Here is a 16,521-nt window from a genome sequence, read left to right as displayed (position 1 = left end):
ATATGCACTTTATATAGCACTTGAGACTTATGTAGAGCTTCAGTGTGCACTGGACGTTCCACAGAAAAGACGTGGTTTTCGCCTATAGATTTAAACCCAAAATCAACATGTTTTGGAAAGCGATTCTTATCACTACGCTTGCGATGGGTAAGTTCTAATTAAGTATATTATAATTATTCTAAATGCGTTTCAACTTAGTTAGATAGATAGATAGAAACTCTTTATTGCACACAAAAACACATGTCAAGGATCACAACACAGAAAGAAGAAAACAGAAAAAACAATTGTGTGCAAAGGCGGCCTTATTGCTTGGAGCAATCTCTACCAGGCAACCTTTCAACTTACCTAAGATGCCATAGGTATGACCGAAGCCATTGTCACCAATATAGAAAACCTCTTAATAATATAGAAAAAATAAACATGTTATGTTATTATAAATGTTACGCGGAACTTGTACATGGACACTTAATTTTTTTTTTAATTGTTTAACAATTTTTAGGGTTCCGTGCCTTAAAAAACCTATAGGAATCTACCCTATAGGTTACCGTTGACTTAGAATCATGAAATTTGGCTGGTAAGTAGGTCTTATAGCACAAGTAAAGTGAAAAATCGGAAAACTGTAATTTCGTGTTTATCTCAAAAAAAAATCAAAAAGCGACGTACGATGGTACGGACCCCTTGGTCTGCGAGTCCAACTCGCATTGTCCACTTTATCACACTAATATTATAAAGGCGAAAGTTTGTATGTGTGTGTGTGTGTGTGTGTGTGCGTGTGTGTGTGTACGTTTGTTACTCCTTCACGCAAAAACTACTGAACGGATTTGGCTGAAATTTGGAATGGAGATAGATAATATCCTGGATTAGCACATAGGCTACTTTTTATCCCGGAAAATCAAAGAGTTCCCACGGGATTTCAAAAAACCTAAATCCACGCGGGCGAAGTCGCGGGCATCGGCTAGTTTTTAATAATTTTGATTGATTTTCTTTATAAGTAATAGAAAACAATATCTAAAATAGAAATAAAAGTTACAAAAGTTCCCTTACTAACTGGTCACGTTAGTAGTTTACGTAATAAAACAGCTTTACTAAGGCAAATATACTTATAAGAGTGTTGAGGTTTTTAAAGTCGTAATTTAATCATGTAAGCTACTTACCTACGTAAGTAAAACTTACAGGTATAATCGCGGCCTAAGGTTTCAGTAACTAGAACTTTATGGGTGGATAAGTTTCAAGAAAAATTACTATTGTACTTAACATTAGAATACTACACCAGCCAATTCGAACCCGAGAAAATGTTGTAGGTACAATACCATAAACGTGCCACCAGAGAACAATCATAATTAGTTATTCTGTTTGGATAGACCTAATTGTCAAAGTCAGACAGACCACTCCAAAGGAGTCAGATATTGCCATACGACCATTAAAAGTATAGGTAGGTATACACAGTATGGACGTCCAAAATAATTCATTGGTACGGAATACCTTTCGTGTGCGATTCCAACTCGCACTTGACTGCTATTTTTTAATTAAAAAACTTACTTATGCCAAGTATTTTAATATACTTAGTTTATTAGTTGTGTTCCATTTTAAGAGTCTAGTAATTATCCTTATAATATCTGCATTTAATTAATTATTATTATTTTCCTTATTAGTACAGAGCGTAGTTACTTTTAAATAACAAAATGATTAAAGAATGTTTTAATCATTATAACTTATCAGCCTAGTTGTTTATTGCTTGTATTTTTCCTATCATTTGTTTAGATTGAACTTTGACACGACGCCGACGCATTATTTCGCCTTATTTTAGCAAATTTCATGGGTAGGTAACCATTTAAAACTATCTATACCTAGTCATAAGTTTCCTACTACGTACCTACCTACTACCTACACTATAGGTGAAGTAATAATCAGCGTAAGTAGTTAATATTTTTTGGCACGAGAAATGACCCAGCCGTTTTGTCGCCAAATATTTTTTTACACTAAAACTCCATGGCCAGTGGCCATAGGGGTCTCCCAAGCGATCGGTTCAAAATATTTATTACTAGAGGATGCCCGCGGCTTCGCCCGCATGGATTTCGGTTTTTTGAAATCCTGTAGGAACTCTTTGATTTTCCGGGATAAAAAGTAGCCTATGTCCTTCTTCGGGATGTATCCGAAGCCTATACGAAATTTCATTACAATCGGTTCAGTGGTTGGGCCGTGAAAACGTAACAGACAGACAGACAGACACTTTCGCATTTATAATACTAGAGGATGCCCGCGACTTCATCCGCGTGGATGTAGGTTTTTAAAGATCCCGTGGGAACTCTTTGATTTTCCGGGATAAAAAGTTGTCTATGTCAATTACAGGGACGCAAGCTACCTCAGTACCAAATTTCATACAAATCGGTCAAGCGGATGAGTTTTTAGGAATCCCGCGGGAACTGTTTGTTTTTCCGGGATAAAAAGTAGCCTATGTCCTTTCCCGGAATGTATCCGAAGTCTGTACAAAATTTCATTAAAATCGGTTGAGTGGTTTAGCCGTGAAAGCGTAGCAGACAGACAGACAGACAGACACACTTTCGCATTTATAATATTAGTATGGATTAGTATGGATTAATATATTAATATAATAATATTAATATTAGTATGGATTAGGTATGTCTTAATGAAAACGGCATACAGGATCTTATTCTGCGTCGCTGCGGATTCAGCCATTTCAGCTTCCGCGGTCATAATGCTGTATCCGCCTCTTTTCTTTTTTCACTCAGCTTTTTACTTATAGGTACAGTTTTTTTAAAAGACTATTCAAGACAAGATTTTGTCTATTGATACCTGATGCATGTCTATTCTCGTTTATATTGAGTTTGCCGTCGATACCGACGCTGTACGCTTACAGAATATCACCACCGATCATGATTCGTTGCATATCGTTGACGTCCCCTCTTCCTGTGCAACGGATCGGGTGATTTACCAATTTACCTCGTCAAAACGACGCACTAATGCCCTCCGAATGACTAAACAGGACTGTTTTACGACTATTTCCTTGACCCCTTAGATAAAGTAGGTATGCTACCTTTGTTAAAAATCAAAATCATTTATTCAAAATAGCCTACTCCTTTTGTTTGTCAGATTTGTTAGATGTGAAAATATATAGTCTATACGTACAGGATCTACCTAGTTATAATTTTATACAGCGCCAGCCCTAGTTCAGCGCCTTTAGAGAAAAAAATTGCAATAAAACAAAAACAAATAGTCATCAACATATTTTATATAGATAAGTAAGGAAGTTATTCAAGATAAGACAGATTTGTTTAGACGACGATTATTTACTATCTAGATCTATGAGGCGACGGTAATTTTTAAGGTTCCGTACCTCAAAAGGAAAAACGGAACCCTTATGTCTGTCTGTCTGTCGATCCGTCCGTCCGTCCGTCGTGTCTGTCAAGAAAACCTATGTAGGTAGGTACTTCCCGTTGACCTAGAATCCTGAAATTTTGCAGGTAGGTACCTAGTCTTATAGCACAAGTAAAGGAATAAATCTGAATATCGTGAATTGGTGGTTAAGTACATCATTAAAAAAAAATTAATGTGTTTCAATTTTCAAAATAACATAACTATACCAAGTGGGGTATCATATAAAAGGGATTTCAATATAATTGTGAATGGATTGTAATATAATAATAAAAATAATACTACTATAATAATAGTAATAATACTAGCATAGTACGATTTAGGAGCAAGCGTGAAAATTCTTTAATTTTACAGAACTAAACGATGCATCTTCATAATGAAGCGAACAGGAAATTATTGTTTATATTCATATGTTGGTGTAAATCCTCGATAACTTATATAAGTAAAGCCACATTTTATCAGTAATTCATTATAGCAACAATGGTTTATCGGTTATATTTGTAAACATAATAACGTATAACCTTATAACCTCTTTAATTACCCGCTTATCTCATGCAAGCATCCACGATGCTCGATCATGGATCAATAAAAATAAGACCGCTTATTTAATTTCTCTAAGTAGGTAGGTAAAACAAACGAGACCCTTGATGATAACAATCGTAGGTACCTATCAATTACGTGACAGCTAAGTTACTTATGTCAATCTAACAACAAAGCAAAAGCAGCCAAGTGCGAGTCAGACTCGCGCACCAAGGGTTCCGTACTCGAGTATTTTTTTCTGACATTTTAGACGACAAATCAAAAAGTATTATGCATAAAAATAAATAAAAATCTGTTGTAGAATGTACAGGTAAAGCCCTTTCATAATATGATACCCCACTTGGTATCTTACTTTGAATATATCAAGGTGATTCTCACTTCTGTTCTGTGGGTTAGGAGAAATTCATAGGTACCCATGCGTCATTTGCTTGCTTACAGGTGCGCTTGCCGAGTACCAAGTCACTGAGGACCAGAAGAAGCAGTACACGGATATGCTCAAACAATACTGCAAGAAGAATGGTGCTGAAGACAAAGTAGATGAAGTAAAGGTGTGTAGGTATTCAACATGTGGCATAAATAGGGTTCCCTTAAAATTCACAAAATCATTTAAAAAATCTTAAAATTTCTTAATTTTCTAACATTTTCAATTTTTGCATTTTGCGTTTTTGGCGTAGGGTGTGAGTAATAAGCGGTGCATGTTAGTTTCCTACTATGTTCTTGTTGTTAGCACTTGAATATATTTAATAAAGCATTTATTATATACCTATTTCTATTTGTTTTTCAGACCTCAATAACCAACTTTGCGGACTGCATGAAGGCTATTATCGATGCTGACACTTTGAAGAAGGAGATCGAGGATGCTAAGCCCAAAGGTGCACTTGATGAAGTATTCAAGAAGTGAGTAGATTTGATAGTATTTTCATAACATGCGAGTGCAAAGGCAGTGACTATGGCTCCGACTACACGCTCCGTCTTAGCTGAGAGCTTACCTGCACGAGCCAGTTTGCGCAGTTTAAGTGCGTGCGCGCGGACGGCAAGACGGTATCCCACGCAGTTCCAAAGGCAGCTAAAGATTGGACTGTACAGTTCTCGGTCTTGCTGTGCATTGCGAAGGCAACCGTCTAGCCGGAACCTTACAAAACTGCACGGCATGCATTGAACGTGAACATGAGTGTAGGATTTGTAAGACAAGGAACTGTATATACTATGTGACTAGGTATGGCCAAAATTCTTCTCATTCTGAGAGGAGACCCATGCTCAGTAGTGAGTCGGCGATGGGCTGATCATGATCATAATGATGATCTCCATCAGAAGCTTCTTTTATTCAGATACAAGTTAGCCCTTGACTGCAATCTCACCTAGTGGTAAGTGATGATGCAGTCTATGATGGAAGCGGGCTAACCTGGCAGTTTTCATTAAACCCATACTCCTTTGGTTTCTACACGGCATCGTACCGTAACTCTAAATCGCTTGGCGGATCTGCTTTGCCGGTACAGGGTGGTAACTAGCCACGGCCAAAGTCTCCCACCAGATATAGCTGGCTTTAGCGCTGCCCAGTTTATTTCGGACGACCTGCACGCTTACTCCTTCCCTGAGAGTTCCTGACTAGACTCTCTCGTTATGTTGCTTCAGCGAAGATTAGATACTATTACAAATGCTTAATCCATTCAAGGTACTGCGCCAAATCGCCACAGTTGAAGACTTGCATCCACACCCTGATGACTGGCGTGACCCCCTGCCTGGACACCACCGCCCGCGATAACATTGGATTCGCCAACAACGCAACGGACCAGCTCATCGACTTCGTGTGCTACAAGGACGGCGATAGGATAGCTCGTAAGTACTCGTACTCTATGACTGTGATCTATAGAACGCACTTTGACTTTACACTGTTAAAACGGGATAGCGTTATACTATACCGCTGGCATCATGCATAGATCTGTCTCGTTTTAACTGAAACTTAAAAGGGGTCTCTCCGTCACTCGCTTCATACAAACGTAGTTCCAATTTCATTTGAATTTTAAGCAACCAAAGTCCATGAAATTTTGCAAACATATTCTAGAAACTAATATCTATGTCTGTGGTTTTCCAGATTTCTGTTAAAATATTCGGTTTCAAAGTTACGCGGTCTTAAAAATTTACATACAAATCTTTGAGCCCCTTTAATTTTATAACTACATATTTTTAGAAAAATCTAAAACACCACAGACACAGATATTAGTTTCTAGAATATGTCTGCAAAATTTCATGGACTTTGGTTGCTTAATATTCAAATGAAATTGGAACTACGATTGTATGAAGCGAGTGACGAAGAGAGCCCTGCAAAGTCAAAGTGCGCTTTATAGATATTAGATTTCAACCTTCATGTCAAAAGCACGACCTTATAGTCAAAGTGAAATAGAGAGGAAATCTCGGGTTAATACTGAATCGACGATATATCAAATATTAGGCTATGGTGACGTGAAATCATCAGAAAAATAGGGCTAAAATAGGGCTAAGTGCTTCAAATGTTAATGCCAGTTATTTCGACGTCTCGACGTTTTGTTAGAAATTCCCTGACTGTCGTGAACTGTGCTAAAAGACCTTTGACATAATAGTTGGCAGACAGAGCAAATATGGTGAATGAGTTCTCAAAAATGTATTACGTAGGTACATATCCACCTTATCTACCTTTTGCTATAGCAGGCCAAAGAGTATAAATAATCAAATAAAAATATAATAATAATTTAAAAACAAAAAACAAAATGGCCGCCATGAATTTAAAAAAATGCTATTTCATGTACGATGGTACGGGAGTTTGTGTGTACGATTTCGACGCGTGATTGATTAAAAAAAAAGAGAAGAACAGAATACAGATACTTAGGTATACCTTTGATTGTCATATTGCAGTGTTCATTGCGGAACAAGGTCCCGAGTGCTTCCAGGAGAAAGCCAGCAACATCCGCGAGTGCGCCACCGCCATCAGGGAGGGAATCAATTCCGTCGACGACGCCAAGAAACTCACTCAAGCCGTGTGTATTTACCTGAATATTTCAACAGATTTTAAATTGCCTGCGAGGTGATTCGCTCACTGTGATAGCCACCAAGCTATTTTACATCGATGGCTATTTCACATTTATTTTTGATCCATTGAAGTTTGTCTACGAAGAATTATTGAAGCAGCAATGTAGTCTGTATATGTCAGAAATGCCTCTAAATATACATATATGTATAAGAAGAAAAAGTGTCTGTCTGACTGATTTATCAACGCACAGCTGAAACTACCGGACGGATCATGCAAATAATAGACATCCGCTTAGATAGGATTTTTGAAACTTCAACGCCTGCCGCGGACGAAGCGGGCATACCTACATTTTTTTTATCAAGATACAATCTCACGTCTAAGCAAACCCATACTCCTTTGGTTTCTACACGGCATCGTACTGGAACGCTAAATCGCTTAGCCGGTAGAGTGGTAAAGAGCCACGGCCGAAGCCTCCCACTAGACCAGACCAGAAATTTAAATATTATGAAATTCCAAACACCTGACGGGAATCGAACCCGGGACCGCCCACTTATAAGAGCCGCTTACTAAGGAGATCAACTAGTAAGTAAATGTAACAACTCTCTTGTTGCAGGAGCAATGCGCCAAATTCGACGAGTTGACGGCATGTATAGTGAAGGCCCTTGAGGAGTGCTCCACTCCGACGCCTGGCAACATGGCCGAATCACTGTTCCGATTCGTACGCCGCAGTAGCCCGTGTCCTAAGGTAAGCTATTACCAGCCAGTAAAGCCAGCCTACTACTGAGCACGGGTCTAGTCTCAGGCTGAGATATATAGAGTGCACTTTGACTTTGCTTAGACTTCAGCCAATGTTAAAACGAGACAACGGTATACAGTTGACATAAAGTCTAGTTTTAAATGAAACAAGCCTGAGCAAAGTGAAAGTCCTTACAGTCTATAGATTTACGCCGCAGAATGATAGGTTTAGGCTATAGTACGTTAAACAAGTGCGGATTAACAGACTTTCTTCTCGATCTTTGAGAATATTATGGTGAACTCTCAGGCATGTAGATCACCTCTCGATGTTTTAAGTGGTAAATTGCTAACACACATAACATAAAAGTTAAGAGGTGCGTGCCTGGGCCGCATCTTAAGGCTCGATGACACTGGGCTAATTTACGAGCTGCTAGTCGGCGAGTTTAAAAGCTAGCGAGTGAGCGAGTAAGCGAGTGTCGATGACACACAAAACATTCCACTCGCTCAGTAGCCAACTAGCTAGCGTGTTGACATTTTAGCTTTAAACTGCCAAAACGCAGATGCTCGCAACTAGTTTACTAGCAGTGATGATGACACGTGGCTACTAGCTAGCTACAGGCCAACACGCCAGCGAATGGCGAGTAAATTAGCCCGGCTTTCTATTTTTCAAGCAGCGTTTTTACAATCTGATAATCAAAAGCAGATTGTGAAAAAGCTCGATGACACGTGGCGAGTTTACAAGTTACAAGGCAGCGAGTTCGCTAGCAGCTTGTAAACTCGCCCCGTGTCATCGCATCGAGGCTTAAATCTAAATCTATCGCTGCTTTTTATTACTATTATTATTTATTTATTATTATTTACAAAAAGAAAGGGGAGGATGTTTTCTGGATTACTCCCTAAATACAATTTTTGTATCAATGCCCGAAATCTGATTATAAGCAGAAAAGCTAATGGCGGAAACACTTATTATTGGGGAAAAAACATTGCTGTACAGACATTACGCATAACAGTAGTTTCCTGCGGTAGTGGAGTGGTGCAGCGTGTGATGTCGCGACGCCAGAGCTGCGATTCCTCAACTTGTGACAACTGTCACCGCTCCTGCAGGCTGCACCACTCACTACCGCAGGAGCCTACTCAGTTATGCGCTATACGTACCTATAAAAATGTTCAATGTCTGAAATCTGATTATAAGCAGAAAAGCTAATGGCGGAAACACTTATTATTGGGGAAAAAACATTAGTTGTACAGGCATTACGCATAACAGTAGTTTCCTGCGGTAGTGGAGTGGTGCAGCGTGTGATGCCGCGACGCCAGAGCTGCGATTCCTCAACTTGTGACAACTGTCACCGCTCCTGCAGGCTGCACCACTCACTACCGCAGGAGCCTACTCAGTTATGCGCTATACGTACCTATAAAAATGTTCACCTGTTTTAAAATGTATTTCTATTTCAGAAGGAGGAATGATTCGCGTCAATCTATCATTACTAAGTGGATGAGTTGATTAAAAAGTGCCATTTACTAATTTTATGTACCTATCTATTACTATTAAAGAGTTAAAATTCTAATTAGTTTTTTTTACCCAGAGTGGTCTATATCATTATTGGGCTCCTTTTTTTGTCACATGTTGATCTTCATAGTAGGTAATCTATCAAATGCATACATATATAATTGATGCGTAAGTTTGTGCCTTTCAGAGTTCTTCCCGCACCTTGGGCGGAACGCCCACCTGCAGAGTGGAGCGAGGCATAACGTCTCTTTTGATAACACAAACTAAGCTTTATATATATTTACTTTGTCATAGCGACTTTGAGTCTTCTCCATGTTTTGTTTTCATTCCATGTGTGGAAATTAGTAAAAAAAAACAGCCAAGTGCGAGTCGGGCTCGCGCACCGAGGGTTCCGTACTCGGGTATTTTATCGACATTTTGCACTATAAATCAAAAACTATTATGCATAAAAATAAATAAAAATCTGTTCACGGTTTTTGAATTTATTCCTCTACTTGTGCTATAAGACCTACCTACCTGCCAAATTTCATGATTTTATTTCAACGGGAAGTACCCTATAGGTTTTCTTGACAAACTCGACGGACGGACGGATCGACGGCCAGAAAGACAGACCGACAACAAAGCGATCCTATAAGGGTGCCGTTTTCCGTTTTTTTTTTTGAGGTACGGAACCCTAAAAATTAAGATATCATCATCAAAGGAGACTAACACCCGAATCCACAATCATTACTATGAGGTCTCAGCAGTGCGCTGGAACGCAGTGTGGATTCCACCAATCGGAGTATTGAAAAATGTCGTGGACACTGTTATCTGATTGGTTGAATCTACACTGCATTCGAGCGCACCTCATAGTAATGATTGTGAATACGGGAGTCAGTTCCACTTCACTCCGTAGGTATGCGTGATGCCTTAGAACTAATGAGGTTTTAATAAAATAAAACACAATAAAACGTTTAACACCATTTTATAAAGCAACATACAATGTTCTGATGCTTAACTAAACACTACACCGACTACATCTAAAGGGCATTTACCAATCAGTCAAAAACAAAAGTGACAAACTAATATAATAATTACATTTTACTCAAAATTATATAAAGCAACGAGTATTTTTATCGTTTTGGAATGTACAAATGAATGTTCAAAGATGATAATATCACAATGTTACAATAGAGTGATTAGTATTAATTAATAAACAATAATTAATCACCCTTTGAGGTCACAAAGATATTGACTGGAGTATCAAAAAATAATGAGCAATAGCAACAGCAAAACTAAAAAATATAAAACTTTAAACTGAAGTTTAATAATAGAAATATTAATTAAAAAAATCGCGATTTCAAACCCACAGCTCACAGTTTCTTAGCAATTTCGTATTTTAACTAAACTTGCATATATTGGGTCGATTTTGACCAAAGTATATAGTTTCGGTTAGCTACAAATATTAGCTGCCCAGTATCCAGTCATTACTTTTACTGCTCGGTCTTTTAGCTACCCAATCCTTAAAATAAGCTGTCAAATCATGATTTTAGCTGCTCACTAATAAGCTGCAGTTTTTTTTTTTAAATTTAACGTATAAGGCATTATTACATTATTTTCCGTCGAAATATAAAACAGCGACTTTTCATTAAAAATAGATGGGTTGTACCGGTAAAGTTGTCAAGTTATGATAAAAAATACTTCATTTTATGATATCACACTATGACAGCGAGCAAAGATTACTCAATATAATAATTTTTATATATAACTTTCAATTGATATGTTACTGTACTGGAAGCCGTCTCCGCTTTTAATGAAAGCTATTATTGTTCTATTAACTTCATATTAGGGCGGTTACATACTAGCGTTTTTTCTGCGCGTATTACACTGTTTTGACACACGCGATTACACGCGCGCTACATTTCGCACTTCAAAAATCGAACGTACAAGCTGATTCCGGCATGTTCGTTCGAGCAGACAAGACGTAGAAGAGATACTGGTTGTAGTACATGAAATAAATTTTGAACCTGTGTGTCAGTCAGATAAAATATGGATTTCGACGAAGAAATGGCTAGCACTTACGCGAAGCGCGTGTAAAAAAAGGGTCGCGTAGAAAAACGAGCTTTATATGCACAAAAAAACGCTAATATGCAACCGCTCTATACAAAACTTGTAAAACGATTAACCTTTACGCCTTTGGCGTAAAGGCATACCGCGAACGATTGCATCGGTGCACTAGAGGCGATAATTTAAACAAAAACTATTTTAAGCACCTTGTAGTCAACTAGATAAAACTCCATCAGGTAGGCAAAGCTCATAAATAGGTACTTATTTTAAAGTGAAGACAAACTCGTACGCTTGTGTGTGTGACACACATGCGCATAGCGACATGACTACATAGATTCGAGCGCGGTGTCATACTATTATATTCTGTGGCGGTGTTTACGCACCTTTGGGTAAAACGACACCTGCGAGCACGCTTCAAAACATGGCGGCCCGTAACCAGTCTATAGAAGTCGTTGTGTTGGATAAGTCATTTTTAATTCACAACCTGATACATTATAAAAAAATAGACCCAACTTCAACTAAACTTAAACTAACAATAAACAATAAAGTCTGTACAAAATTATCACTGCCAAGTGCCACGGTTAACACTTTTATCAATGGCTTAGTGACATCTCACCAATATCACGGTTCACGACGTCATGAAACTTGTAAGAAAACTTCAGGCTGAGATCTATAGATCGCACTTTGACTTTGCTCAGACTTAAGACACTGTTAAAACGAGACAGCGTTATACCGCTTGCATAAATCTGTCTCGTTTTAACTGAAACTTAAGTCTAAGCAAAGTCAAAGTGCGCTCTATAGATTTCAACCTCAGACTTCACCTACATTGGCAGGCGTCAAATTTAGGCTATGTAACAACCAGCAAAGCACGGGACCTCAATTACTTTTATACATGGCATAATATTGTATATCAAATCTTTGAAAAGAGTAACCGCCGAGTTTCTTTCTGGTTCTTCTCGTTAGGAAAGGATTCCGAACCAGTAATAGACGACGATTCAAAAGTACTTGTACCGCTAGTGCTCAAATACCAAATTTTTTTATTGGCTGCAATCACACCTGCTAGCAAGTGATGATGCAGCCTTAGATGGAGCACGCTTGCTTAGAAGTTTCCTATTAACTCTTGATTGAAGGTACCCATATTAAAAGTGGAGGAAAACTGATGCCGGAAGGGCGTTCCATATGCTAGCGGTTCGGATTAGAAACGAGGAAGCAAATCGCTTCGTAGGTGTCTAGATGACACAGGACAAATGTTTGACAGATGATAAATACAGGATCTAATATTCCTCACGGAAAAAAGGCCTTTGAACTCGTAACTCTCGGCCGTTGGCAGTGACGCAATAAAAATTATAACAAGCACACTTATAATCTACAATCGTATGAAAAATATAGCTTTCAAATGCGACACTTATACTTATTCGGATGGAAGCGACGATTTGGCTAGAAATTGGCAATATAATGTAATAAAATTATTTAAGAAACGACCGTTAAAAACTTAGGTATACTGTTTCATATTTGTGTTGAAAGTTGACCATGTTGAGGCTAATTCTGTTGTAAACAACTTCTATACTATTAAATTGATGACAGGTTAAATTATCTCTGTTACGTAACCAGAAGACAAAAATCGTATTGGGAGAAATTTTTTTACATTTAAATTTTCAAAAAAATAGTTTTTTCTTTGTTTAGACTGTCTAAACTTAAAGGAAGGTAACAGTTTACTATGTAGTCTTAGTACAGGTAAAATAAGACCGTTAATAAATAAATATAACCGTTTTGCGGCAAAATCTGTACATCAATGAGACTTAGTATATAACTTTATCTTGGCTATTTTAATTTCTTAAACTGGACACTTTCAAGTAAAGATTTTTGTATAAACCTGTAGCTGTTGGCGCTATTAGAATGCCATAAGCCTGCTTTGTCGAATTAGTTTACAAATTGCGAAAAATCAAATTAAATTTGAATTTCGCGGGCAGACACGTCTCGTGCACCTTAAAATGATTGAATCATGTAATCGTAACCTAAGCCTTTAAACGGCCATCTCTTGCTTATTTTTCTACAGTCACTAAAGTACAGTCTCTAAACTAAACGAAATTGATAGGTTTAAAGTATTCCTATCATCGTAGCGCAGTTTAGAAGTCCGATCATGTGACGATAACGGATATGTAATTTTTAAGCTCTATATACATTTCTAATATAATTAATATCATATAATATGTCGTACGCAACAAACACTATATTTATTTGGTTCTGAAAGTAATATAGCTACAAAAATAGAATAATATAGCCTATAATAACCCTATCTACTTTGTTCATAGAGTGGCAACATTTTGGATCAATTTGAAGGATTTTGCTCGAAAAAGAAACTAAAGCAATAAAGCCGCCTGGCTTTACATTGCAAAAAAGCCACCTTTCGAATAATATGCGATTAATTAAAAGATGCCCGGTTTAGACCGCCCGGCTTTGTAAAAGCCTGACGTTGACGATATTTGAAATCTATCAACGTTGTCGAACTATGTAAACTCGTACTAAAGGTACAGTTAAGGTTAAGGGCGCCTGTCTACTTAAGCAAAACGGAGCGGAGATACTTATAGCCGGCCAATTTTAAATAATGATAGATAAGGTGAATGTCATATTATAACAATAATTGAATTGATCTGCTAAACATATCTTAGACCAATCGGATTATTGATATATCACGTGATACTTTGATCACGAAATCTTTTAACAATATGATTGGCCTGTTGAAAAAAATAAACTAATATAGTATATAGGGACTATTTTAGTACCTATGTATTTAATGAGGTTGCTAAAGATCCCCTTAAATTAATTATTTTTATATATTTCAAAATCTGCGATCTTTGTACTTAAACAAGTATAATTAATAGAAAGGTTGTTTAAACGAAAATCATGTTCTAACAATCTGTGAAAATGAGTATGACACTGGACATTAAATTATAAGCAAAAACAAGCAGCCTGCATAAACTTTTGCATGGAATGACCCGTCTAGTGCGTAGTACTACATACAGGTTTGTGTTTGAAAACAATATCTTCACTCCACTCCGCTTTAGTGATCCGGCACCTTAAGGGTGGCAAGAACCTTCAAATGACCTGTGGCGGCGAATAGAAAAGAAACTAAAATACCAAGACCTCATAGCGTAGCAGGCGGCTCGAGGCTTATACAAGTAACGCGAGCACTACTGCACTCATTGTTAGCGATGTCACAGCCAGGCCGCTGGCGGAGTTGGGCTCTTCTTTTTTATTTTTTATTTCTTCGATATCCTGCAATAAAAAACAAAACAATACATAAAACAAAATCAGTAATGAGAGATTTGTCATGTTATTTTAAGATCATAGACTTCTTATAATAATCTTTTAGTAACTATAGATAAAACACTATTTTCTGTATTTTTTAAATTTTTAGGCTCAGTAATTTCTGCATTTAAGGCAAATAAACGATTGCTTGATTGATTAGGAGGGAAGGGTGGGTTGTCGTAATATGCCAATCATTAGGTCTCCTCGATACGCGAAATCCATCAACGTTGCGTCGTTGTGCTAAAACGTTTTAGTATACTAATACGTTCTGTTAGATGTTCTGTTTGGTGCTTACGAAACAAACACGAAGTTTGGTAAACACCCCGTTGATTTGATGTCTGCTTACACTTAGTCACTTGAGTACTTGGATATACTACTTCGCGAAACCCTAATTAGGGGTTAATTCGGGCCGGAGTCTATCCCACAGTCTTTCTCTAAAACCTAGCCGGCGGGAACAATACCAGGTCCGTAGCCAGGGCAGAGGTAGAAGACTGGAGAATAGAGAACTGATTTATTTTGATTTATATTTGAACACAAAATAAATGTATTTGCATGCCAGCTTGGCGTGATACAGCTGGACTATTTCTATAATTACACCTGTAAAACCTGTATCAGCAAATAAATAAATTGATTGATTGATTTGTCCAAATCTATCGTTTTATAGGCCCCATACTGCTTATTGACGATTTATTATTGGTGTCAATTCGGAAATAGTAAGTCTGCAGTATATGGCCTAGGCTAGGGTTGTAACATACGTTCGAAGCCTAGAGGTTATGTCGTGTATACTCACAGGTATGTCCTTGCAGGGCGTGGCTTTGCGCGCGAACTTGAAGAGTGACTCCACAATATTGGCGGAGGTGGGCGCCGAGCACGTCTCCAGCGCTGATACCACGCAGATCTGAAGCTCCCCTAACTGATTACACTCCTTTTCCTGGAATATGAATAACACAATATAGCTAAAGGATGATTTATGCTAGACTGAACAAAGCCCGAGCAGCGCCACGTTCGAGACAAGTCCAACGCGTGGAATATCTGCGGATTGCTTTATATGAAGAAATGGGGCTTGGAAGATTCGGACATAACTAGGTCTGATGTGACCTGGCACTAGGTACTTTTAGCATCTTATACACATGCGTGATGTGTGCGGCGCGTTAATAAAAAAATGTCATAAGGGATACAGATTTTTGATGCAACAGTTTCGAAGAATTGCTACTAGAATTCTGAGGCCGACTGTACATAATATATTCATTCATTCAATAAATATTTAAAACAGGTACTTACACCGAAGTTGATTTTAGGAATGTTGTCAAGGCTCATGTTATCTGTTTTGAAGCGCACCTCCGCCCCGAAGGTGCTGTTGAGGCAGCTCTCGATCTCCGCTTGTTTCTCTTGGATGCACTCCGGCCCGTTCTCAGATATGAACACTGAAATACATTGATCTCCTTAAAAAATACAGAAGGATTATGTTTTCATCAAAAAAAAATTTGACATCGTCTGCAGTACAGCCAAAATCTACCAAAGATTTTCAAAATGTAAGTGTGTCACTATTACATTTTGGAAGGGTGACGTCACAAAATAAAGCAATATGCCGGATAATCCATATCCAGTAGTGACAATGTGTCTGTCTGTCTGTCTGCTAGCGTTACACGGCCCAACAGTTCAACCGATTTTGATTTTTGGTACAGAGTTGACTTACGTCACGTTCACGTGATAAAGGCCTATCCATTAAACCAATTTACATGAAATTTGACACAGAGTAGCTTGTGCCCCGGAAATTGATACAGGCAACTTTTATCCCGGAAAATCAAAGAGTCCCCGCGGGATTTTGAAAAACCTAAATCCAAGTGGACGAAGTCGCAGGCGTCATGTAATTGAAGAATAAATCATATTGATTTCTATTTCCTACACGGCATTCTAACAGTGGCAGATGACACACCCTATCAAATATAAATAAACGTAATACCTGCATGTACATATTATGTAGTAA

The 16,521-nt window shown here is 38.0% G+C and overlaps 2 protein-coding genes across 3 annotated transcripts in view; one reads left to right on the top strand and one right to left on the bottom strand.

Moving 5' to 3' along the window:
• LOC123866878 (27 kDa hemolymph protein-like) lies at positions 1–9,237 on the top strand. Its single transcript, XM_045908629.1, has 7 exons — positions 1–147; positions 4,372–4,481; positions 4,718–4,830; positions 5,606–5,769; positions 6,823–6,944; positions 7,551–7,682; positions 9,125–9,237. Exons 1-7 carry the CDS (start codon positions 108–110, stop codon positions 9,134–9,136), a joined length of 693 nt encoding a protein of 230 aa, XP_045764585.1. The 5' UTR covers positions 1–107; the 3' UTR covers positions 9,137–9,237.
• Positions 9,238–13,344: 4,107 nt separating this feature from the next.
• Positions 13,345–16,521, bottom strand: part of LOC123866875 (27 kDa hemolymph protein-like) — a 33,723-nt gene continuing 30,546 nt past the window's right edge. Inside the window, exons 5-8 of one of the 2 annotated variants that reach the window (XR_006796270.1) lie at positions 15,816–15,958; positions 15,325–15,465; positions 14,206–14,501; positions 13,345–14,162 (exon numbers count right to left, since the gene is read on the bottom strand). Coding sequence is in view for 1 of the 2 variants with exons in the window: in XM_045908623.1 (XP_045764579.1) it covers positions 14,397–14,501; positions 15,325–15,465; positions 15,816–15,958 (389 nt within the window). In the remaining variant the exon portion in view is untranslated. Of the gene's footprint in view, positions 14,502–15,324; positions 15,466–15,815; positions 15,959–16,521 lie in introns of both variants that reach the window. The other variant, XM_045908623.1, reaches the window with a different exon arrangement.

This window comes from Maniola jurtina, chromosome 7 (assembly GCF_905333055.1).
Source record: "Maniola jurtina chromosome 7, ilManJurt1.1, whole genome shotgun sequence".
NCBI classification, from domain to species: Eukaryota; Metazoa; Arthropoda; class Insecta; order Lepidoptera; family Nymphalidae; genus Maniola; species Maniola jurtina.
The sequence above is the reverse complement of the archived record's forward strand: the minus strand, read 5'-3'. Positions and strand labels throughout refer to the sequence as shown.